The sequence below is a fragment of the Eupeodes corollae genome, chromosome 3 (genome assembly GCF_945859685.1).
Source record: "Eupeodes corollae chromosome 3, idEupCoro1.1, whole genome shotgun sequence".
Lineage (NCBI taxonomy): Eukaryota > Metazoa > Arthropoda > Insecta > Diptera > Syrphidae > Eupeodes > Eupeodes corollae.
Genome location: NC_079149.1, coordinates 74,877,432 through 74,901,618, shown reverse-complemented (window position 1 = coordinate 74,901,618; position 24,187 = coordinate 74,877,432). Strand labels below are relative to the sequence as shown.

At 34.6% G+C, this 24,187-nt stretch overlaps 1 protein-coding gene across 7 annotated transcripts in view; it reads right to left on the bottom strand.

Annotated features, from left to right (window-relative positions):
* LOC129948838 (phospholipid-transporting ATPase IA) overlaps window positions 1-24,187 on the bottom strand; it is a 132,449-nt gene that overhangs the window by 74,419 nt on the left and 33,843 nt on the right. For 3 of the 7 annotated variants that reach the window (XM_056059928.1, XM_056059929.1, XM_056059926.1), the window contains exon 2: window positions 20,419-21,395. The exons of 1 other annotated variant lie outside the window; for it this stretch is intronic. In XM_056059928.1, coding sequence (XP_055915903.1) covers window positions 20,419-20,611 — 193 coding nt within the window. In that variant the 5' untranslated portion in view covers window positions 20,612-21,395. Of the gene's footprint in view, window positions 1-1,137; window positions 1,389-1,682; window positions 1,793-20,418; window positions 21,396-24,187 lie in introns of those variants that run through there. 3 more of the 7 variants (XM_056059927.1, XM_056059931.1, XM_056059932.1) reach the window with 3 other exon arrangements.

The following is a 24,187-nucleotide window of genomic DNA, read 5'->3' as shown; positions in this document are numbered from 1 at the left end:
AGGAGCCGAAATGCAGCCAAACCTTCGGCCTAAAATGGCCGACGCCGAAGAATCTGTATCGTACTAGGAGCCGGAAAAAATTAAATTTTTGAAAAGATTGCAATCTTTTCCTCGGTATGTCAAAATTGTCAAAACACATGTATGCCACCATTGTAGGCGCCGAACAAAATTTCAAGTTTGGAATTTTGCTTGACACCTTTTGCGCATCGTTTGTGTTTTGTTTTGTGAAATCGTGATTTCGGATTGGTTTGTGTTGTTTATTTTCTTATTTCTTTATAATTACTGATTAGCTATTAGTTATTTTTTTTTATTTGTCTTATGTTTTATAAGCAATACATTTTAATAAAAATAATATTTTTATCCAATAAATTGGAAAGGAGAATTCTTGACCTTTTTCAAACTTAGGCTTCGGCCGAAGATTTTCTTTCAGCCTAGTAATTCGGCTTCGGCTGAAAATCGACCTTCGGTCGGACACTACACAAATTTTATGTCAGATGTTATAAAGAATTTATAGTTGGGTCAATTCAGAATGGCGCAAACACAAGGCGCACTGCTAATTACAGTGAAATAATTCTCATACCATGTCCATTTGAATAAACCTACATATGTACATAAATGCATATACATAAGTGTAATATATTTTATTTGTTCCTAATTTCCTTAATAAAACATTCGTGAACAAATTCATTCATACAGTTACGTATGTATGCGTATACCGTGGTCTAATTTATTTTCAAATATTCAACTTTATATGGCATTATGAAATATTTCATTTCAACAAAATTATTAAATTATTATTATGAAGGGAAAACAAGCTACCCTACAATATATGCAAAAACAAAAAAAAAGTATTTCTTAATTATGAAAATTCAAAAATTTTACAAAATACATATACTAAAAAAAAATATTAAGATGCACAAAATGTTAATAATATAAAGTAAAGTCTTTCGTTAATATGTATGTTTGTTTATTATTTTAATTGCTTATATGTACCTACATTCGTGTAAACTTTGATATTAAACTGAATACACATTGACTCATTATCTGAGTCCTAACATTAAGGAGTGTCTGTTTTATAAGTAAAGTAACAGCCACCCTTTTCTCTAAAAAAAAACATATACACAAAAATTTACTTACGACTTAGACGTAATCGAAGAGCTTTATAAACATTCCGAAAAGCCATAGCCCAATTCGTTTATCCGTATTACTTTGTATAGGTATATTGTATATCATATGAAATACTATATTGCCGTAGGTTTGGTTTCAATGTATATTTGTTTTGTTAACAAAAATTTTTATATGGGGAAGTAATTCGGATTTTCTATCCTTGCCTCGTATAATCCTTATTTCGCGATTGCGTATGAATTCGAATGAGGTATGCAATTTAACTGAAAACACATTAACTCATTTTTAGAACACTTAAATTTGTTCCTTATTAAAACTATGAAAAGGATTTTCTATCATAATTTTTGAAAAATATTACTGCCAATGTATGTAAAATTGAAGGTTTAAAAAAAACAAGAACGAAGATGAAGTTATTTGAAAAAAAAAAAATGCTCTTTAGAGTGAAGGACAATATAAATTACAAAACATGAACATTGACACTTTGTTGTGGTATTGTTCTCAGTTTATTTAGTTTTTTCAAAGTTTAATTTTTGTTCACTTCTTTTAAAAGTACTAACCATATTTAAGCATAATTTGATTTGTGCACTATTTTCAAAACAAATCAAAAATAAAATAAAAGAGTTTTTCACGTCAGTGCGTGTGCTCTTAAATTTAGTGACTAAGAAATAATTTTTATATGAAGCTTTTAAGTTTATAAAAGTGTTTTAAAAGTTTAAGAGCTTTTTTTGGCACGTATTAAAAAACTTAATTCACAAATCTCTAAATCCTGCCATATTTAACTTAATACTGTTATTTTTGTTGTAATAACAACAATTAGAATTTATAGCTTTTGAATTGCATATCTATTTTGTGTAAAAATGATATATAGAATATCCATACATATATAGTCAAGTAGGTAGTTATAACCGTACGATGAAATTGTTCGTAAGTTGTTTAAAATGTTACTATCCAAGTTTCTGCCTGTAAGCTGCCAAAGCAACATGGCCAACAATCGCGAAATGTTGTTTTTTTCGTTTATTGGTGATTTCAAGACCAAATAAAATCGTATTCTTTTTTTATAAACCCACTTACCTAACTTTAATTTAGGCATGAGGAATTTCAAATTAATTTTCTCTAAAGTTAGATAAAATACGATTTTAAGAAAAAGTGTCATGGTCATGTTGCGTTATTGCTCGAGATCGAAATTTGATTATTTAAAAGATCTACATATTTAGTATCCAAAAAATAATTTTTTCTACAAGATTTAAAATAAAAAAGACCATTTTTATGATCGGACTAGACTTACCAGACTGTAAAATAGTTTATTAAATTTCTTTGTTGCTGGTCGAACGTAAGACATTTGCACCCAAGAGGATAAAACCGTTCTTAAGTTGTTCTCAAAACCCACTTCCTTCTACTTACTTGGAGCACAGAAACTAGAGCTGGTGAATAGAACTAGCACTAAAAGTAACTCGACCAACACTTCGATCATACTCAAATTCAACTCTCCATACGATAAGAACTTTGTTCTCAAATCAATTGGAGACTTCCGAATTTCAAGCAAACAACAACTCTACTTGCATCATTGGGGCTTTAGTGTTACGCAACCACCAAAACCTACCTACCTGCGTGAGAGCTTATCTATGCTAAACCGAAGTTTATTTCAGGGCGCCACGCTTATAAAAATAGTAAACATATATCATCTGTCTATACTTCACGTGGAGCCGTGTACGTGATACGTCAAGTTAAATTTACTCTGCAGTTAAATGCTTTAGAGACTTAGATAGAGAGAATTGCCAGTTCTGCAAATGAAGAAGAAGACCAGAATATAACTCATCCTAAATATTAATTAATATCTACTCATTCACAAACATTTCTCTTATAATAATCTTTAATTTAATTTTTTTTCTATTTGATTATACATATTTTTCACTTTATAATTCATTTTTATTACTTTTCTCTTACTTTAATATTTTCACTCAAATCAATTACTTCTTGTTCTTTTACACCTAATAAAAATTCAAATCTGTTTCTATTATTTCTCTTACTTTCTCTTGTTTTAATTTCTTATTCTTTTTCTCCTTTTTATACCTTTCACAGCTAAGTACTGATATAAATAATATTTTTGCTTTTATTTATATATAAATAGTAATGGCTAATTTCAATGGCGTTGGTGTTAATGAATCTATGCGTTCGATGATTAGGGTTTTGAGTAAACAATACAATGTGCTACGGGTATTTCACATTAATGCTCAGAGTCTTTTGCCAAAAATTGATAAATTCCGTGACTTGTTTACAGACTCTGGAGTGGATGTCATTCGTGTTTCTGAGACGTGGCTGGTTGATAGTCTAAATGGTCAGATTTGTTCTTTGAGTGGGTTTTGTTGTTTTCGATCTGATAGAAATCGCCAGGGTGGTGGTGTGGCAATGTATGTCAAGGAAACCAATTAATGTAAGTTAAGACGTTCTTCTGAGCGTAGTACAGGTATTCAGTATGTTTTCGTTGATGTAATTGGGAACTCATAGTTGAAATTTACAGGCCTATTGATTTATTTCTGGTGGATGATAAGAATAAAATTTTGTTCTATGATCAGCTTTGTGCACTTGGTTTCTCCAAACATGATCTAATTTCTTACCTATAGTTTCATCTTCAACCCAGTAGCAATCACATACAAATATCGAGATTTTTAAAACATTGATTCCTCCCAACTCGAAGCAGATACCCGAAATATAGACTGGCACAATATTTTTAACTTCCCTTCGTCCACTGCGCAGGTGCAGTTTTTTAATAATAATGTTGCTCAACTTTTTAATGGACAAGATGCCTTAAAAACTTTACAAAATAAATCCAAAGATCCCAACGGGTTGACCAATGAAATACGTATCTTAATGCAGCGTACAATTCGTGCAAAATGTATCGTTTACCTGTACTTAGACAAATGTATCATTCACTTAATACCGCCGGCTTTAAGAACAGTCAGCTGTGGAGTAATCTGCGTAGCATTGGGCTTGGTAAATCAAAACATAGTCATATCCAGAATGTTGACGGTAACTTTTTAAATAGAAAATTCCTCTGTACTCCTCTGAAGACTTCTCTATCTAACTCTGTGCTTCTAGTTCAAATTTTATCAGCGCAAAATACTTCCTCCAACTTTGGCTTCACAGGAGTATTGAAGTTGGTAAAAGTCTACTTTCAGTAAAGTTAAATGCATAGGCCTCGATAAAATGCACCCTTCCTTTTTAAAAATTAAACTTCCCGTTGTGTTGCCGTATATCACTCATATCTTCAATACTATCCTTACTACTGGAGAGTTTCCTTCTGACTGGAAATTGTCGAAAGTTATACCTGTACCCAAACATGCTAAGTGTAGCGAATATAGGCCAATTCCCATTTTAACTTTTCTATTAAAAGTTTTTGAAAGGATCCTGAAAAATCAAATAGGTGTGTTCCTTAAGGAGAACAATCTTTTAACTCCAAGACAGAGTGGCTTTCGAGAGAAGCATAGCTGTGTTACGGCTTTGCTTGATGTCATAGAGGACTTCAAGCATCGGATGGCAAAGTTATTTTAAGTCCTCCTTGATTTTTCGAAGGCATTTGATACTCCATTCCTGACAACATTACTCGCACACAGGAATGGTTGAGAGTTGTAAGTCACTAGGTCCTAGTTCTCAACGGACTGTTTCTGGGACCATTACTTTTTTCTTTATATGTAAACGACATTCCCTCCGTAATTCATAACTGCACACTATATATGTATGCTAACGTTGTACAGATGTTTCTCGGCTGCGATCTTGGTCTTATTGAAGATTGTGCTTACTGCTTTAATGAGGACCTTGAAAAACTATCAGGTTGGGCACAGTTTAATGGACTGATTAAATCCATCTAAATCTAAGTGTTTAGTTATATCTAAAAGAGTTCTGGATTTGTCATATTTCCCACAAATTATTTTAAACAATGCAACTATTGAATATGTGGACTCTGATTGGAATCTTGGAGTCATTTTTACTCGTAATTTGACATGGGATAAGCATATTAACGCTATAATTGGACAATCATACGGAGTATTACGCATGCTTGGGGTCTCCCAGGCTTATACACCTATGAAGACGCGTGAAATGCTTGCAAAAAGTTTAATTCTTCCAATTTTGGCCTAGGGCTGCGAAATTTTTTCGAGTTGTAGCTTTGCTAGCAAAAGTAAGCTTAGTGTCATTTTCAACAGCATCATCAGATACATTTATGGCCTTCGTAGATACGACAGAGTATCTCATTTTTCAAATAGTTTACTTCACATGGCACAAGAGAACTGTTTTCAGTTTCGTACCATATCATTGTTTTCCGATGTCCTGATTACACACCAACCACACTACCTTCTTGAGAGAATAAGAAGGGCTTCTTCAGTTAGGTCGAACCAGTTGATTCAACACCGATATGCCTCCCTAACATCTGATCGCCAATTTTGTATTAATGCTACACGTAAGTGGAATTCTTTGCCTCGCCACATCAAGAGAATAAACAACATTACAAATTTTAAATCAAAATCAGAGTATATCTAATAATTAACTAATTTATTATTAGATATACTCTGATCAAAATTACGTCAATTTTTATCAGTATCTTAATTTTTTTCTTTTCTTCTCTCCTGTCTAAACCATTATAGCTTCTTTTTCTGCTTTCTTCCTATCTCTTCTTTCTCTCATTTTCTCCTTTTATTTCCAAACAATCATTAAATTTTATTATAAATATTGTATATTTTTTGCCTACAACTTTATCTTTCTTTTCTCTTCTTTTTTTTTATTTCATTGCTTTCATTGTTAAACTTAATAGGTTATCACTAGTTTCCAAGATATTATATCTTAATGTGTATAGCCATATCGAAATAAATAAATAAGAAAGTCCAACGAGGACGAGTTTGATCGATTCTAGCATATTAGGTATGAGCTGCGATAAACGTAATAAGCATGAATGATGAGCTTATTAACAGGAAACCACATTTAATTAAAATTTACATTGATACAAAGGCCATACTGTGTGAAAGGCAACATCGTTTCTTCCGTAAAGAGCTAGAAAATGGTGATAAAAGCATAGTTGCACTATCACTAAGTCTATCATGACAAGACTTTTGTAAACTAACGCTTCTAAATTCAAGGACTGGAATGAACTAGCTCATTTTCGTGCAGCTCATCTATAATTATTGGAGTTAAATGTTGATGAATGGCAGGGTATGTTTGCGGAGGTTACTGCGAAAATAGACGAAAAGATTTATAACCAACATCTATCCAGAGCAAATTCAATATGGTCTAGGAGCACTTATAAGAATCTCAATCTCTAAATTTCTACAGGAATTAACTATTTTCGTAATGAATATTCGGCTGAAATTATAAGCTACACATTTAGAGCACGTGTTGTAGTTCTTAGATTTAGATAGGAGCAGATTTACCCCAAATCTGTTGACGTTGCAATAGAAGAGAAAATAAAAATATAAACCATTCCAATGCCCAATACTGCAGGAAATCCTCTATTTTGATGAGAGCTACATTTCTCCTAGCAGACTACGAAATATTAAACGGAGGACTAGGATGGTGTACTTTATATAATTATTGCAAACACGCATTAACCTTCCACAACAGTTTCGATATTTAAATCATTAAAAAATATAGTTACTACAGTTAAATGCATCCTATTTTTGTGTTTCAAATCATGTAAGAATTGATTTTTTTTTGTGTTCCAAATCACTTTAAAATTGAAAAATTTATGCTTATAAAATAATTCAAAATGTTTAATACTTTTGTGTTTCAAATTATTTCGAAATTGGTATATCTTTTGTGTTTAAAATCATTTCAAAATTGGTAAAATTTTGTATTTCAAATCATATTAAAATTGAGTTAACACTATCAAAATGTAGTGTAAAATTAATAACAATAAACATACAAATTTATCTTTTTTCTCACAACCCTAACTTTCAATTAAATAAGAATTATAACCCATTTTAGAATACTTATAAATACTATATTATTAGCAACTTTCATTTTTTATCGTTCACTTCATATTAAAAATTGTAATGAAACGTCACATCAGGCAGACGGCAGAAAAGCCATGCTCTTATTCTGAAGAAATCAAATGTGTAAACCATTTTTTGTATAATAAAGAATTAATCTAATCTAGTCTAATCTCTAATCACTAAGCTTTAGCCATGGAGGTTGAATTATGTGTGATCGGTGTTTTCACCAACCTGGGGCCCTACTCTGCAATGCGTTTCGAAAACGAATATTTTGTGCTCTCTACTTCTAATGCGGACAAGAAATCTAGTACTTACGGGCGACAAATCCGCATTAGGATTTTCAAAAATGAATTCATATGACTTGAAAGAAAAAATACACCTTGGCAAAAGAAAAATTTTAACACAAAAAAAGAAATAACTATGAAAATAATTAGGTGTAGCTTTCTAAGCTTGAATTAAAAAGAGAGATGTGGCAATAATATTTATCAAGTGATAATAATGACTGAATTTTCCACGTCTTGTTTGTGATTTGCTTGTATTTTTGCTTTAACACATATTATGAGAAATACTTCGAGACTCGGTAAATATATTCTATAAATAGAAAAAGTACTAGATGATTGTTTTGTTCGATTCGAACATTTTACAGAGTACGAATCGAATATTAGATTCGAATCGGATTGACTTTCAAAACGGCTTACAGAGTAGGGCCCCTGGGTCTCGCTAGGTGTCAAAAAATAATATCTACAGTTTATATCGCCATTTATATTTCCCCATTGTTCTGTGTTTAACTACACATTGTGAGAGTTTAAACGGGATGGAAATGAAGAGTATATGGTACATGAAACTTGCTGTGTTGTTGTTTCTGTGTGCTATTTGTTCGAAAGAAACACTGCATTTGTAAGATTTCATCTTAATTTTAGATATGTAAATTAATATTTTAGATTAAATGAATCTCAAAACGACTTTCAAAACTAACTTGCAAATATTCATCTTTAAATAATTAGGTTATTAAATCACATGGATAAAATTGCGTGGGTGCATAAAGTACATGAAATTAATACTCTTCCACGATGAGTCGACGGGTGGATACTTCGATGCTGGATGCATGGTTGGAAACTTTGTGTAGAAGATACTAATTTACGAATCCTCACTTTTGGGAGGGTTTTAGATGTAATATGAATACCTTAACTTGTAAACATATAAGAATATATTTGGGCAGCGCGGTTGAGTACACATTTGTTTCTTTTGAATTTTTATTTGTAGTGATGATTTTTTGAATACTATTAAATGTTTGAAAACTTTTAGAGGATTCCAAACAACACGATAAATAACAATTTCACTACGCCCCCAATCGAGCACTGGCTGTAATTAAGTACCTTTATAGTCCTTAGCGAACTAGTGTTTAGTGACTCTCAACCATCCTTTGTGCGAGGCATTTTAGGGATGGAAAAAACTTTCAGTGGAACAGTTTCTTTGTCTGACGTGATAGATTAGCGGAACTGCCACTGTACAAGACCGAAGCTATCTAAAAAGTGGAAGGCCTCTGGTGGAATCAAGACACTTAAGCGTGCACTTTCAAAATACTCGTCCTTCGGGTAGAACGCCCCGAAAATTTAATTGTTGGTCGAAGACATAACTCGAAATATAAATATTGATCTAACTAGATACCGAGGTACTTCAATACACTTTTTAATCGCCAATGGCTGCCCGTGAAGATCAACGATGACCATTTTGCACCAATTCTTGCACGTATCCCTCGTGATCCTTGCGAACGGAGTCGGAAACAGAATTGTCTCCGACACTCGGAAATTTATTGTCAGTTTCCAGTCGTCGCAATATTGCTGAATCTTGTCGAAATCAAGCTGCAAAAGAATTCTAATAACCTCAACCTTTCGGGTCATTCTATTGGCGTACGCAATTGCCTTTGTAAGACTACCTATCAGATGCTGAAGAGAATGTGAATTCACCGCTCCCTGTTGAAGATCATTTTTAATTAAGAATGTTGTGGTAGAAGTTATATTGCCACTTTTGACAACAAGCTTTCTACCGTTAAGCATATCATAAAGTATATACAACAATGGGTTGCTTATGCCAAGCCTGGGGTGCCAGCACGTAACTTGATACAACCGAGTTAAGTCGATACAATCGAGCATTGGCAGCACACATTTTGATTCAATCGAGAGTCCTCGATTGTTTCGCAAGATTAAGCACACAAACAAAAGGTTTCACTCTACAGAAATTAGTTATCGTCGGCAGTGATTTTTGTATGAGAAAAATGGAAAAACAAAATGATACGTTAATAAATAAAAACAGACTGAGATTTTGACCATTTTTTTTAAGTTCTCACGTTGATTTAGCGGGAAGAATCCTTAAAACTGCCCTAGGCAGGAAAAATAGCAATATGCTTTAGGAAAAACTGATTGAATCCCTAAACATAGAGGGTCCTCCAAAAAAAGATCTTTAAGATTGGAAAACAAACTATCAAATTTAATCAATTGCGGACTAAACTTATTTTCCAGGAAACTCAACATTCGGCGAAAGAACTTGGAAATTGTTGTCTGTGCCATACTAAGCGACACATTTTTTAGCTCCCACTGGCTAGGAGATTTAATGTTGCGCAAAGCTGTAGAATTGGTGGAATTAATGTTCTTCTTCTGTCTTCTGGAAGATCTAACGAGCTGAGTATCGTGTGAAAACATTCCTTTAGCACAAAGGTAAAAAAAAAATATTTTACAAATGTTATACATGATCTTTCTTTTCTTTTTGAATATTTACTCATTTTCACTCAATTCGAATGGGTTGCTATTATCTCTCAAGTATCTTCTTTTGATTTTACCACAGGACACTTCTTCGCCTTCACTTTCACTCTCCAAATCAAAGAAAAACATCTCGAAAAAAAACTTAAAATTGAAACTAGAATGAAATAATTTCAAAGAAAACTCATTTGACATTTCATTTTACAGTTCACAATGACTTTTTTAAGTAAAAGTCACAATGGAACTCGTCTCAAATTACGTGCTGTCAAAAATAATTTGTTTCGAGTTGATCTACGATTGACAATCCTCGATTGTATCAAGTTACGTGCTGGCACCCCTGCTAAGTTGTAGGTAAAGACCCATTAATCACACGGTGTCAAAGGCCTTTTCCAAATCAACCAGAACACCACCTGTGCATTGTTGTTTCGATTTACTCCATTCCAATGGATATCAGAAACGAGTTTAACCACAGCATGAATTGTGTCATGACCAGCCTTTAACCCGAAGAGTTTAACCGGAATTATTTTGTTGTCAAAAACTTTGCTGATGCTCGGAAGAAGACTTATACGCCACAGCGGTCTTCCAATGCACTGGATAATGTGCATTATTGAAGAGTGTGGTATAAATGTCAATTGCCTCCATCGTTAAATGTTTTAGATCAACGTTGGAATACCATCGACATCAGCTGACTTTTTGTTTTTTATTGAATTGAAGATGAGCTGAAGCTGAACTTTTGTCACTTACAATTGACTTGGTCCCGTTTGCTGGCCGATTGTGGCATTCAGTGTCCTAAAGTCGTGTGGGTCTGTAGGTCGCCTGTATAAGTTTTTGAGTCTTGTCAGTAAGCCAATCTTGTGCCTACGCAGTTTCGTCAATAGTCGTTTCTGTAGGCATCCATTTGATCCCGTTCTATGCATTTTAGTATTTTCCGTTTCATCGTTCGTTTTATTGTTTTATCCATCTGTTGTAAATGTTGGTCAATTTCTTTATTTGTCAGGTTTTTGTTGTTTGGTGGAGCTATGGCACTGGAACGAAGTTTTCTCGCTAATGCGTTGGTAAAATGAGGCCAGCGCATCTTACTGTAGTAGTAGGAGTGCGTTGCAATATATTCCTCCAACTTCGCACGTTCGTTCGGAATCTGCATTACAGACGCCAGTCTGCAGTGATCACTGTCGTACTCGACTGTCTGTAAGCAGTTCGAGGGTGGTTCCCCACTTTGTCTGGAACTGTGTGTCTGGTGTCGTACAGCAGAAGATCCAGAAATGAGCCTCCTTTTGGGTAGGATGGCTTTTCGGTAGCCATCAGGTCAACGCCATATTCAAATTAAAAAGATGGTTACCCCGGTTATCACCATCCAAGATGAAATAGTTTTCTTCCAAGCTCAGTAAAAGTTCACTAAAAAGAGTCTCGAGCTCTGAAGCAAAGTAAGTAACCTGCGGAGCTTCAGCCTCCAGCATACAACGCAAACTTCAAGCGTCTTGAGCTTTCGCAATTTTGAATGCCTTTTCGTATAAAGAGAGCGACACCGCTCCCTTGAATGGAGTCGGGCCGGTCTTTCCGGTATTGTAATTTTTATGAGTCAATTTGTCTTTGTGGTTTAGCTTGGTTTCACTAGCCATAAACACTACAGGATTAAAGCCTTTTAATAATTGGAACATGTTTGCTCTTCGTTCAATCCTAATCAGTGAATTTACATTCACAGCTAGAAACTTTATGCGCGTCTCCGGCAGCGGGCTCATTATGGTCTAAATTTCGCCAGGCCAGTCAACAAAGTGTAGAGATGATCAACCCCTTTGCCATCCTCCTATATATGACTTTGCAGCATTGTTAGTTGACCATGAACGCTCAACAACAAGGCTACAATGTCAGGCTGCACCTCTGGTGATTTAGGCTAGAGGCCCTTGGGAAAACAGTTGGTCGAGCTTGTCTCGTGTTCCAATTCTATGACACCATTTGGGTGTAAGAGAATTTGGGATCTACGATTTTTTGTGTTGGAGCCTGACTAACTATTCGACATACTTCGGCTTTTTGACTGACACAGGAACACTTGAACTGGGCTTAATCTTTGTATATATATTTGAATAGTACTATCATGAAGAAGGAACGCTCGACCTGACATCTTTTTACGACTTCCTAAACAATTCGTTCCACATGTTTGACGTATTGCGGTGAGGGAAGAATGAGCGAGAATTCCAATATGAAATAATAATTTTCCAGATAATTGAAGAAATGAAGATAGAGAAGAATGTATACAAATTTAGCGATAGTTTGAGGGAGTGAAATGAAAAGGCATTTTTGTTATTAATTTATAATGCATATTCTATACAAATATGTATAATGTGTTATTTTTGCTTGGTAGGTGTTGAGGAATATTAAAAAATATCAACAAGGCAAAAAAAGAATTGAATGAGTACAAACTGTTTCCGGTTCCCAATTTGAAACTTTAAGTAGATACTTCTTTTTTTAAATTCAACTAAAATGGCAATGAGAAAGAAAATTAATATAATGCTCATAATGGTCAGATATTTTTTGTTTGCTTTTTATAAGGATACATATAGGTAGATATTACATCACCTTTACAATGTAGGATATTTTTGTAAATATAACGAACAAATGTAGATTAATGTTTTCTATTTCTTAAGCATAGTAAATACGCAATCATGTAGGTAGTTACAAATTACAGTATTAATTTATTTTATTTTTAAAATCCATTTACGAGTCCTATATGAAGTTGTTAACATAATTCAGGTTAATTTAGAATAAAATTCGGGTGAAGATTAAAATTACTTTTCAGTATTTGTTCATTTAAAAAAATCAGCAATTCCTTTAATTTTAATTGTGAAACATGTTTTATGTAATATGAAACATTTTTGAACAATCTGAATTCCCTTAAAAATGGTTTTAAATTTCATACGTTAAAATTTAAAATCTACTGTAGTTCACGGAAACAATAAAATAAAATTTTAGTTCACGTCAATGAATTTTCGTATACCTATTGGTAGGTACGCATTTATAAGGTGAAATGATAAACAAATCTTAAAAAAAGTTGTTCATCAAAAGGATGAACGATTTATTCGATACCCTATATACAGGACAGTTGTACTCAAGGAACCCTAACAAGCAGGTTCTGTCGGACTCCACTGACACCCTGTATGTACTTAAAAGTGCAAGGGAGTGGGTATCGACTTGGAAATCCAGCAGCAAAATGCCAATTCCACCTTGCTTTAAGGGATTAAAGCAAACTCCATTAGGAATAGGGAAGATGTTGAATCATTACAAGAGCGATGAACAAAGCTATTTTTTGCTTTCACATCTAAACACAGATGTGGCAGAAAATTTGTTTTCAATGCTTCGATTCAACAGAGGCTCATATGAAAGGAATCCTCCGGAATCTGAAGCAAATCATTTTCCAGCATTTGACTTCAGCTGAGCATTCTGGATACGAGAATGCTGGAGCAGAACCGCTGTTGCAAATGGTTGGCAGCATGGATCTAGACACACAAACGAATGAATCTACAAACGAGGAATTCGTATTCGAAAAGAAACCGGAAGAACTTCTGGACGAACATGTAAATATGAATGGAAAGGATGCAAATGCAAAGAATCTCCAGAAAGGAGCTGCTGCATATTACGCCGGTTTTGCTGCAAAAAAAACTAAAGGGCAAACTAAACTGCGATAAATGTGCCAAAATTCTAATAGACGAAGAAGAGATGGACACGGAAAGGCAAGAGACGTTTTTAATTAGTCTGAGAGCCTATGAGACATCGGCCACAACTTCAAAGTTTGGACAACTGACAGTTCCTTCAATTCGTTTTGAAAAAACTGTCAATATTATGCACACCATATTTTTGCACAATTTTTTAACAATGAGTGCTATAGAAAAGCTGGCTGATACTTGGACGCAAAATATTTTGAAGGTGAAGGACATGATTCCAACAGTAAGCTGTTCAACCGAACATCAACAAGCTATTACCAAATTTGTGCTGATCGGACTGATCATTTTGAAACTCAGAAGGGAAAACAAAAGCTTTAAGGAAAAAGAAAACAAAGAAACTAAATATATTTATACTTAGTTTTTAAGATTTTAAATATTATCAGTCTTATTTAAAAAACGCTGTATAGAGCCTACATAAAGTTATGTAATCTCTATAATGCCTCTAAACGCAAAAATGCTATTTATAAAACTTATACAAGGTTGCATAGTCCCATAATAAGCTAAACGCGTTTTGAGGTTGAATATTTATAGCAGAAGTTTTTATAAATAGGAATTTTCGCAACGTTACATAGAGCCTACATAAATCCTTATTCACTGTATAACTATTCATCTGTTTAGCGAATTCTATTAAATAAGACTGTATATTTATATATTCTTTCATTGTAGTGTGAGTGCTGTGATTCATTTATAATGCGAATATTTATACATAATTTATAGTTTAAGGACGAGGAGCTACTGGAGATACCTCGAAAAAAACGCATCTAGTACTCTACCCCATTGGGTGATGTTGAAAAGAGTACGAAATGCTTTTTAATTACCATAGTATTTTTATTCAATTTATTTTGTCCTTTTTTAAATACTTAGGTATTCTTCGTTGCATAAAATTATTCCAGATCTAATCTAATCTAATCGACCCAATGATTCAATAAATACAAATACAAATTAAATGAATGAAATTAATTTAAAGTCAATATGTACCACCTATTTTTCACAAGATATCGAGAACCGAACATCAATTTTTACCAAATGTTCGTGCTGCTAAAAATATACTTGTTTGGTATCACGTTACAATATATAATATCAAATTTAGTTCAAATCTCTAGCGTTATTGGTTCGTGAGATGTTTTTGGCTTCATTGTTTAGAAACAGTATTTAAAAAAAGTTTTTCCACCGCCTAGCATTACACGCCAATCTCCTTAGATACTACTTACATACCCACCCTCTACCTACATATACCTACATTGTAGAAATATAAATATTAAATAATTTATATACATACATACTTCTATACTCCATATTCAAAATACAACAACAATGAATCCTACAGAGAATGAAATTTAAAAACGTTGCATTTATATTTTCAAATTTCTCAAAAACTGAACATCTAAAATCAAATGAATATAATTTTCTTCCAGCAAAATACCTACTGCGAAATGCATACAATTCATAGCTATAACGATATGTATATGCATAACTCCTCTACATTGATAGGTAGGCACAAAAAAATCCAAGGTAACTATGGTAACGAACTGTTTTTGTGTTTTTGTTTTCACATTTTCTCATTTGTTTTGAAATAAACAGCTGATTCAGCTCACTCCCTCACACATAATAATTAATACTTATGAGGACAAAAATAATATACTCCTTTCATTCCCACTCTTGCTTTCAGAATTTTATTTTCCAGACGCTCTTAGTTTAAACACCAAATTTCCGCACACACAGCGCACTCATGGTCCGCCTTTCGTACCAAAATGTTCTGTTCCATGATAATATTATTCAGTTTATATACAAAGGCTTAATACTAAACCCGTTCATTCCCCAGCTTACACACTCCCTTAATGTGGGTTTTGTAGCACTTGACTTAACGCAACTGCATATTGCAGTTGGTTTGAGCATAGCCGAACCTCTGCCCCTTCAAGCATTGTAAAATGTCGTCGTGCCTTTTTAATGACTCCCATAGTCGAAGCGTATGATTTTTCTCAGACTATTTGGGGCGATAATGTTACGAGGAATATTCGCAGCCTATAACCCCCTCTTCAGGACATCACCGTATTGAAAGGTTTGACCCCTACAAAATCTAGATCGTCAGTGGCTTTTTGACGGAGCTCAGGTAAGAGCGCCTGCTGTTGCGTGCAGGAAGTTATGCCCTTCATTACGACCGTCTTTAATTTTTCACTTGGAGCCGAGAACTGAACCCAGCAGTGGTCCTTTAACTAACTTGTATTCGGTCAGTGAGAAGCACTGGGCTGAATAGTTCTTTTCTCTGTCATTAACAATTTTAATACGAAAATTTCGCTAAGTGGCCGACTTACAGTTTAACTTTATGCGTCCTAATGGGTGGCATTTTTTCTTTCCCGACGGGTGGTTGTTTCTGGTGTTACTGCTGCTGTTGCTTCTGTTGTTGTTGCTTCTGTTTCTGCTACTGCTGCGGCCTTTAATGTAGCTGTTTCTGCTGCTGCTGCGCCCTTTTTTGTAGCTGTTCTTTGCCCTTAACCGAAGTCGATGGGCCTTTAGACATTGAGTATGTCACTGGGAGTAAAGCCTTAATTTTTTGCTCAGTTCCAGTGATTTCTGTAGCAGGCTTTGGCTGTAGTTGTTGTTTTTGTTGCTTTGGCTGTGGTTGTTGTTTTTGTTGCTTGTTTCTGGCTTTTTTTGTTTCGCTTGCTGCTGCTGTTGTTGTGGTTGCAGCTGATGTTTTTTTTCCCTCCTTCTCAGCTGCCTCTTTTTGTCGGCACGCTTCAATGTTCGTTTTGAAGGTACTAAGAAGGGACTCCATCTCCTCCTTCAGCTTTTTTAGCTGGGTGTATAGGCATATATTTCTTGCTTTTTTGCTGCAGCAGTTGCACTAGCTCCACTTCATCGATTTCGTTGGCGATGGGAGCATCACGCAACTTCATCACCCTTTTTTGCTTGGCTGCTCTGGCTCCGCTAGGATTGAAAACCTATTTTTAGGTGACCTGTTGCGTCCCTCTCCACGCTCAAAGAAGTAGTCGATTTCTGCATCTGACGACTCACTTTGTGACGTTATCCCTTGTTTCTTTTTTTTGCTTCGTGCACTCCGCACGGGACTCGGGACCCACGACCTCTGGATTCGTCTTCAGATACCACCTCCACCAGGCTACTGACTAGTTATATATAACAGTAGCCACTTGTCAACTTGACTTTAAATCAAACAAATGCACGACCACTGCATTCGTCTTCGGACGCCACCTCCTGCTTCACCCTATCAGTTCGGTCCTGTTCGGACACAGCCCTACGGAACAGAAGGAGCTCTGCTCCGCCTTGTGCCATGACGTCTCGATTGCACAGGAGTCGCCTATCCACGGTTCGTCGTCTGACGTGGTAGATTAGCGGAACTGCCAATCTATCCTGTATCAGACCGCATCTATCTAAAAAGAGGAATGCCTCTATTGGAACGAAGCCGCTCAAGCGTGCACTTTCGTTCGGATAGAACGCCCCGAAAATTAAATTGTTGGTCGAAGACATAGCTCTTTTAATGTGACCTCGAACGGGTTTTTTTTCACGAAATTGTCAATTCTGTTGATTCGAGCCCCGTTGTATAGGACCTAGTTGGAATAGTAATGCACATAAGAAGATTCGGCTGTTCGATATAAGCCGGTACAGCGTCGTTAACACTGCCGCTCAAACACCCAAAACCTCTCCATCTGGGAAGGGGCAACGTTGAACCACACAGGACAACCATAAACGATCATTGGCCGTATGAGGGCCATATAGCAAATTACCTTCACTCTGGGGTCAAGCCAACTGCTAAAAAACAGCCGTTTCTTCAGAGCGAAGGCTCCTCTGGCCCTGGTCAGAGCAGCATTTATATGTCTGTCGAAATATAAATACTGATCTAACCAGATACCAATGTACTTCACTGCACTCTTGCTCGCTTCTGGCTGCCCGTGAAGATCAACGATAACCATCTTTCGCCAATTCTTGAACGTACCCCCGTGGCCCTAGCCATCGGAGTCCGGAACAGAATTGTCTCCGACTTCTGGACATTTGTTTCCAGTTTCCAGTCGTCGCAATATCGCTGAATCTTGTCGAAATCACGCTGCAAGAGAATTCTAATAACCTCAACCTTTCGGGACGTTCTGTACGCAATTAGATCGTCGGCTTACGCAATTGCCTTTGTTAGACCTATCAGATCGCTGGTGTAAATGCTGAAGAGAATCGGCGAATTCACCGCTCCCTGTTGAAGACCATTTTTAATTGAGAATGTTGTGGTAGAAGTTACATTGCCACTATTGACAACAAACTTTCTACCGTTAAGCATAGCATAAGGATTATACAACAATGGCTTGCTTATGCCAAGCTTGCTTAGTTTTAGGTAAAGACCCTCTAACCATACGGTGTCAAAAGTCTTTTCCAAATCAACCAGAGCAGCACCTGTGCATTGTTGTTTTGATTTATTCCATTGGATATCAGAAACGAGTTCAGACGCAGCATGAATTGTGTCATGACCCGCCATGAACCCGAACTGTTTATCTGGAATTATTTTGTTGTCCGCAGCCCACTTAGTCAGAGCCCTATTAATGATCTTTTCGGAACCTTTGCTGATGTTCGGAAGAAGGGTTGGAATTGTCCTTTCCCTTTTTCGGGAGAGGATGAACCACAGCGGTCTTCCATGCACTGAATAATATGCATTATTCAGTACATTGTTGAAGAGTGTGGTGTAAATGTCGATTGCCTCCCTCGGTAAATGTCAAGGGGTTTGGTCCCGTTTGCTCGGCGATTATGGCATTTGCCAAGGAATCGTCATTGAACCGCATGAAACCGCGGCTCTCAGCTCGCCATTGTGTCATATCATTTCGAAGGTAAAAGTGATTAAGTAGGGTTCTGTTTTCCAGGTCGTGGTTGGGGCGAGTGCTAACATTCATCTTGTACACTTGCTGGAAAGCAGCTTCCACCGCCTCCACTTTTTCCTTCGGATCTTCAATTATGTAAAAAGTCATCGTCAAAGATGGCTTCCTCTGGATCTATTTGCGCTGTCATGAGTACGTCTGTAATCTCTTCAGTTCTTTGGAGTTTAAGACACGGAAGGTCATTATGGTTTTTTTTCCTGAATATCTTGTTGAATTTGGGGAACGTACTAAGGTCACTCGAATTAACTGACCGGATCTTGCGGTCCCAGTACTTGTTAATTGATAGCCTGTAGTTCTCCTTAATCAACAGATTGACATTTTCTATTGACGACTTCAGTGTCCTAACCTCCAAGTCTGCAGACGCCACTACCGATGAGTTATATCAAAATGTGGCAACTTACCAACTTTATATTTAACTAACATGCTTGGACTTGTTTTACTTGAAAATAAAATAAAAATAGCACTTCTTCACTGGTTGGAAGTCATATAACGACTGAGTCCTACGCACTAACCATCATGCCACAGGAACTACTAACATACCACTAATCACACAAAAAAAGATGAGGCCGGATATATGTTTACGGACTTTAACACAAACTTTGATTTTATTAATTCTAACATTGAAGTCACTTTATTTCTGAATCCGAGGAGCGAATATGGTAAAAAATTCTTAAGCTAACCATATTTTCAAGTAATGATATCCTGAAATTAAGTAATGTTAGGAGTACATATAAATTTGCATGTTGTTTCTAATTAATTTGTGAAATTTGTGTTGTATGCAGTTATGTTATAGAATACAAACTAAAATATTGAAAATAAAAAAAATAACGTGCAATGCTAATTAGCTGTCCACATCTGTATACTAAACGTTTATGAATAATTAAATTTCAATATTGAGGTTGCATTTTTTGTAATATTATTATAAAAAAATTGTGTTATAGTTTCCAGTGTTACTTTTCTCGTATTTTATTTCTTATTACAGGCTCAGTTGGAGAAGGACGCTAATCGTTACAACAATCTAGTTTCAATTTCGAGATTTTGGCTCTCCGGATGAATAAATGGTTTTCAAAATTTTGTCAAGCATATCTATAAAAAATTAGAATTTATTTTTGAGTTAAGGAAATTTGAAAAAAAAAGATTTGTTTAAAAAATTCAATATTCAGATCACTGAAATAAGACTTAAAACGGTTCTTAATGCTTCAAAAAGCTTCTTGATTTTTATCTATACAGTGATTTACAAAACAATATTTCCAGTTTTAATCTTGTAAGATTTCTTAACAGAACTTCAAAATTTAAATATTAATAATATATATTTAAAATTATATCTGCAAATTATACAAATTTTATTATTTCTCTAACTGTTACTAAGGTAATTGTAATAAAAGTTAAAAAGAACAAACAATGCATTTTAAAGAAATAAAATATTAGATAAGTAATCGTTGCCAAAAAAAACGACAAAACATCAAGACCACATTGAGAAATGTTGACAATTTATTGCATAACGGCATAATTTATATAAACGTTTAAGTTAAATAATTAAGCTTTTGTGTTTTACTATTTTAAGAATTTGTACATGTCTTGACAGTATACTAGTAGAAGCTTTTGGTAATAACTTTGTTGATCAATATCTCAATCAAAAATACTTTAAATGCGCAATATGACGGCTTTTGAAATTAATTTTAAATTGTTACTATAAATTATTATTATACAATAAATTGTCAAGATTCTTTCAAGTGTTTCTATCGTTAAATATTTAAATTTTTTTTTAAGTCATTTTGGTTTTGTTGTGTCCGTCACTGTACATTCAATTTTCACAAAGTAACAGCCTTTCTAAAATCTGTAAATGAAACTATCATCTTCTCTAATTTCATGTTTTTGATTTTATCACATTTTCTGGCAATTTTAAATTTTGACTCGAATGAATTATTATACGCTTTTACGAAATAAAATTAAAATTTTAAATTAAGCTCACTTTTGTTTCCAAAACCAGTGGACGATCGATGAAGAGAAATAGGAGAGTTTCTTCTTTTATGTTTACATCGGCATAAAGCCCGCCATCCTCGATGAAAGTTGGATCGCACTTGATAAGCTGTTATAGTTCCAAAGCTGCGCAGTTGTTGCAAACAGTTAGTACGCTGTTCTGCATACATACTTGATACTGCCATTATTTATTTTATTTTTACTGCTTTTAGTTAAATTTGCTTACTCATACACTTCAGTTCATTTAAAAAAGGCAACATACCAATACTAAATACTAAACATTGAGTCATGTCGTGGAAAATCGATGCGCAACAATAAATTTTGATTTTTAACAGAGCCGCAGAATTTTTGTTTAGAATGCGCTCGAAAAAATGACCTTTTAAAAATGTAATTGATTGAAAAAAAAAATGCAATAAAATACCTTCGTTTGTTTGTATATAATTTTCTGTATTCATTTAGTGAAGAGGATAGTATGTTTTAAAATTCCCTTTCCTAATTTGTATCGTAGAACGTTATTTTTCACATTCAAGCCAAGTGCAATATGGTAGCGCATTTGACAATTCCACATTTTGTCTTGCAGCACACTATCTGTCTATGCGTTTAGTATGGATTAATGTTGTCTGAATCATTGATTCTAATAATTCGATAATAATATAATTTCGTCGATGAACACCATTAAGCTTAATTTTTATATAATAGCACCCCAGATCATGTTACTGCTTTCTTTTCCTTTTATTTTAAAAAATTTATAAAAACATTACATGAATCACAACAATCAAAAATTATAATTGTGTAACGATTTCCTGGCCATGACTCACTGAGAATAATCTATGTTGCCTTCATATAAATAAATAAGTGCATCAATATGGCTTTTACATTTTGGTTAACTTAAATAACGATATTTATTGTTTCAAATCTTGTTTTACAGCATAAAATTTTGTTCGAACTCGAAGTGTGTTTAAATCACATCTGTAAATGAAATTAATAAAAAGAGTAAAACAAAATGCTGGATGAGGAATGAATTGGGAATATTATGGCACACAAATTTAACGCCTCATATCCAAGTCAATAAATCTCTTCTTGTTATGAAGTATGTATGTGCGATTTAAAATATATAGAAAAACCGATAAAATATCTAAAATAAAAATGTCGAGTGGAAAAATTTGGGTCTTAAAATGTCGACAATGACTTAGTAAACAATGTTAGTGCAGGATTTCAGTCCAAAATGCATAACATGGAGAGCGCAACCATTGGAGTGCCAGTAATGAGTGTATCTGATATTGTACGAAGTGTGTTCAAAAGGTACCCGGAATTTATAATTTTCGCGGGTCTGGAGAGTCCGAAGGTCCAATTTTATTTTAATTGTGTTGGTATACATGCCCCTAAAGTATAATGCAATTTTCAGCTGTGTTTACTGTTTACTTTGTCTGTGGTAGTTGCTATGGCTCGACGTGTTTTTATGAGCTCGGCGATTTTTGCAAAATTCTTTCCAAAACTGCTGAATTTTAACCAAAAAAACAATCGCATGAACATCGCTCAGGAGCTATTAAATGACGTCAAGGACGATCCAAGTTTGCTTGAAAGGTTCATAACTGATGATGAAACATGGGTGTACGGTTATGAAGTCGAAACTAAAGCACAATCGTCACGTCAAGTTCGATCAAATGTGAAAGAGTTCTTACCACAAGGTGTAAGGTTAATAAGGAGTATTACCTTAAAGTTATGCGACGTGTGTGTGAAGCAACCCGAAAAAAACGCTCAGATTTATTAAAATACAATTCATGGCTTTTGCACCCCGAAAACGCACCTGCTGACTGGACGTTGCTTGTTCGTAATTTTTTGGCCAAAAATAACCTCCAAATTCACCAGATATGGCTCGGTGTGACTTTTTCCTGTTTCCAAAGTTGAAGAGACCCATCAAAGGACGGCGTTTTTCGTCGATTGAAGAAATAAAGGCCCAATCGCTGAGAAAGCTCAAGGACATATCAAAAAGTGAATATCAGGAGTGCTTCGAAGAATGGAAAAAAACGCTGGTATAAGTGTATTATATCTGGGGGGACTACTTTGAATGGGAACACATTGATGCAAACGAATAAATAAATATTTAAAAAAAAAAAACGAACATTCTGGGTACTTTTTGAAAACACCTCGTATATACCTACATTCAGTCCACTGTCTTAATAGAAATTAAATAAAATAACACAACACAGCGAGTTTTATGTGTTTTTCCCCTCAATCCTTTCCTTCCTTCATATTTTGCTTAATTACTATATATTCAAGCAGTTGACTATAAAGGGCTACATAAGATAATTTATTATTGTTTTATGGTATTGATCATTGCAATTTGGCATTGAGGCAAAACACTTATGGAAAATTGCAACTGCGAAGTTTTTTGTGCTCCAAATTAATATGTAGTTGCAATGGTTATTATTAAAATTTATTGACTATAAATTAAAATTTACAATTTAATACATACTTAGAGACTTAGCTGCTGTGTATTTGTTTTTATAATTAAAGAATTCAAAAAGAAAATAGTATAAATAGTGAGAATTAAATATTTATGTTTTAAAATTATAAAGTTTTAAGAATTATGTACATAATAAGATTTTAAAGTAATGAAGGTTTATAAAGTTGTATATTTTTCTGATGTTATTTGGATCGAAGTTTCCTAGGATCACGGTGGTTGATAGATTTGTATTGTATAAGCTGGTGTTAGAAGTGCTGTTGTTGGGATTTTGTATAGGTTGAAGCAAACGACGTGCTGTATTGGGTTTTGGACCCATCTGTGAAGATTATTTTCATTTATTTTATTTAGGGCATTAGTAGTATCTTTGAATAAATATCGGTAGATGTATGAAGAAGTGTGTTTTTTGTTGTGTTCAGTCATGTCCATGATTGAAGAGGAATCTTCGATGTACCATAGTGGGCATCCTGGATAGTATTTTTCGTGTTTAATAACTGGAAAATGCATAGATTTTGCAATTGTTATAAATTGCTGAAGGGATACGTTTAAGATACTTTGATTTATCAAGCGTTTTAATGTCTTCATCAAAAATTGATCCTCGGCTGAACGCAAATTTCATTTGGATTTTAGCTCTGGTTTCAAGAATACGCTCTTCTACGAGGGGGAGTCCAGCTTCTGCCATTATGTTACGTATTGGGTTGGTCGGAAAAGCATTAAAACTTCTGCGTGGAGCTTGGTGGTAAGGAGACTTGATGTAGTTTATTGTAGTTTCCGTAGATTGATAAACCATATCACAAGTCAACAAAAAAAAATATGTTTCTTTGAGTCTGTTATTTATTAAATATTTTCTGATTGTATTCATCGAAAAAAGAAGAAACTCCATTTATAACAAATAAAGTTTGCTTTTGTACCTTTACACAATGTTAAACGGATATTATAGTGTTTAAGTGGGTTTTTTTTAGGAGCCGTTGCATATAAGATGCAGGAGAAGGGTATGGGGGCTGTGGGTATGAAGAGGGAGTGAGAAAATTAGGTCTGATGAAGCAGTTCTTAAAGGCTCTGCGTCAAGACTCTGAAGCCTTACAATATTTAAAATCATTTTTCCCGAAATTGTCAGAGGCCAAAATTAAAGCTATTTTCATCGGTCCACAAAAAAAGAAAATAATGGCCAGTGAACAATTCCTACAGATTCTCAGTACGCACGAAAAACAAGCGTGGCTCAGCCTTAAAGCAGTGATTCATGGCTTTCTTGGCAACAGAAAGACAGAGAATTACATGGAGCGTATTACTGATATGC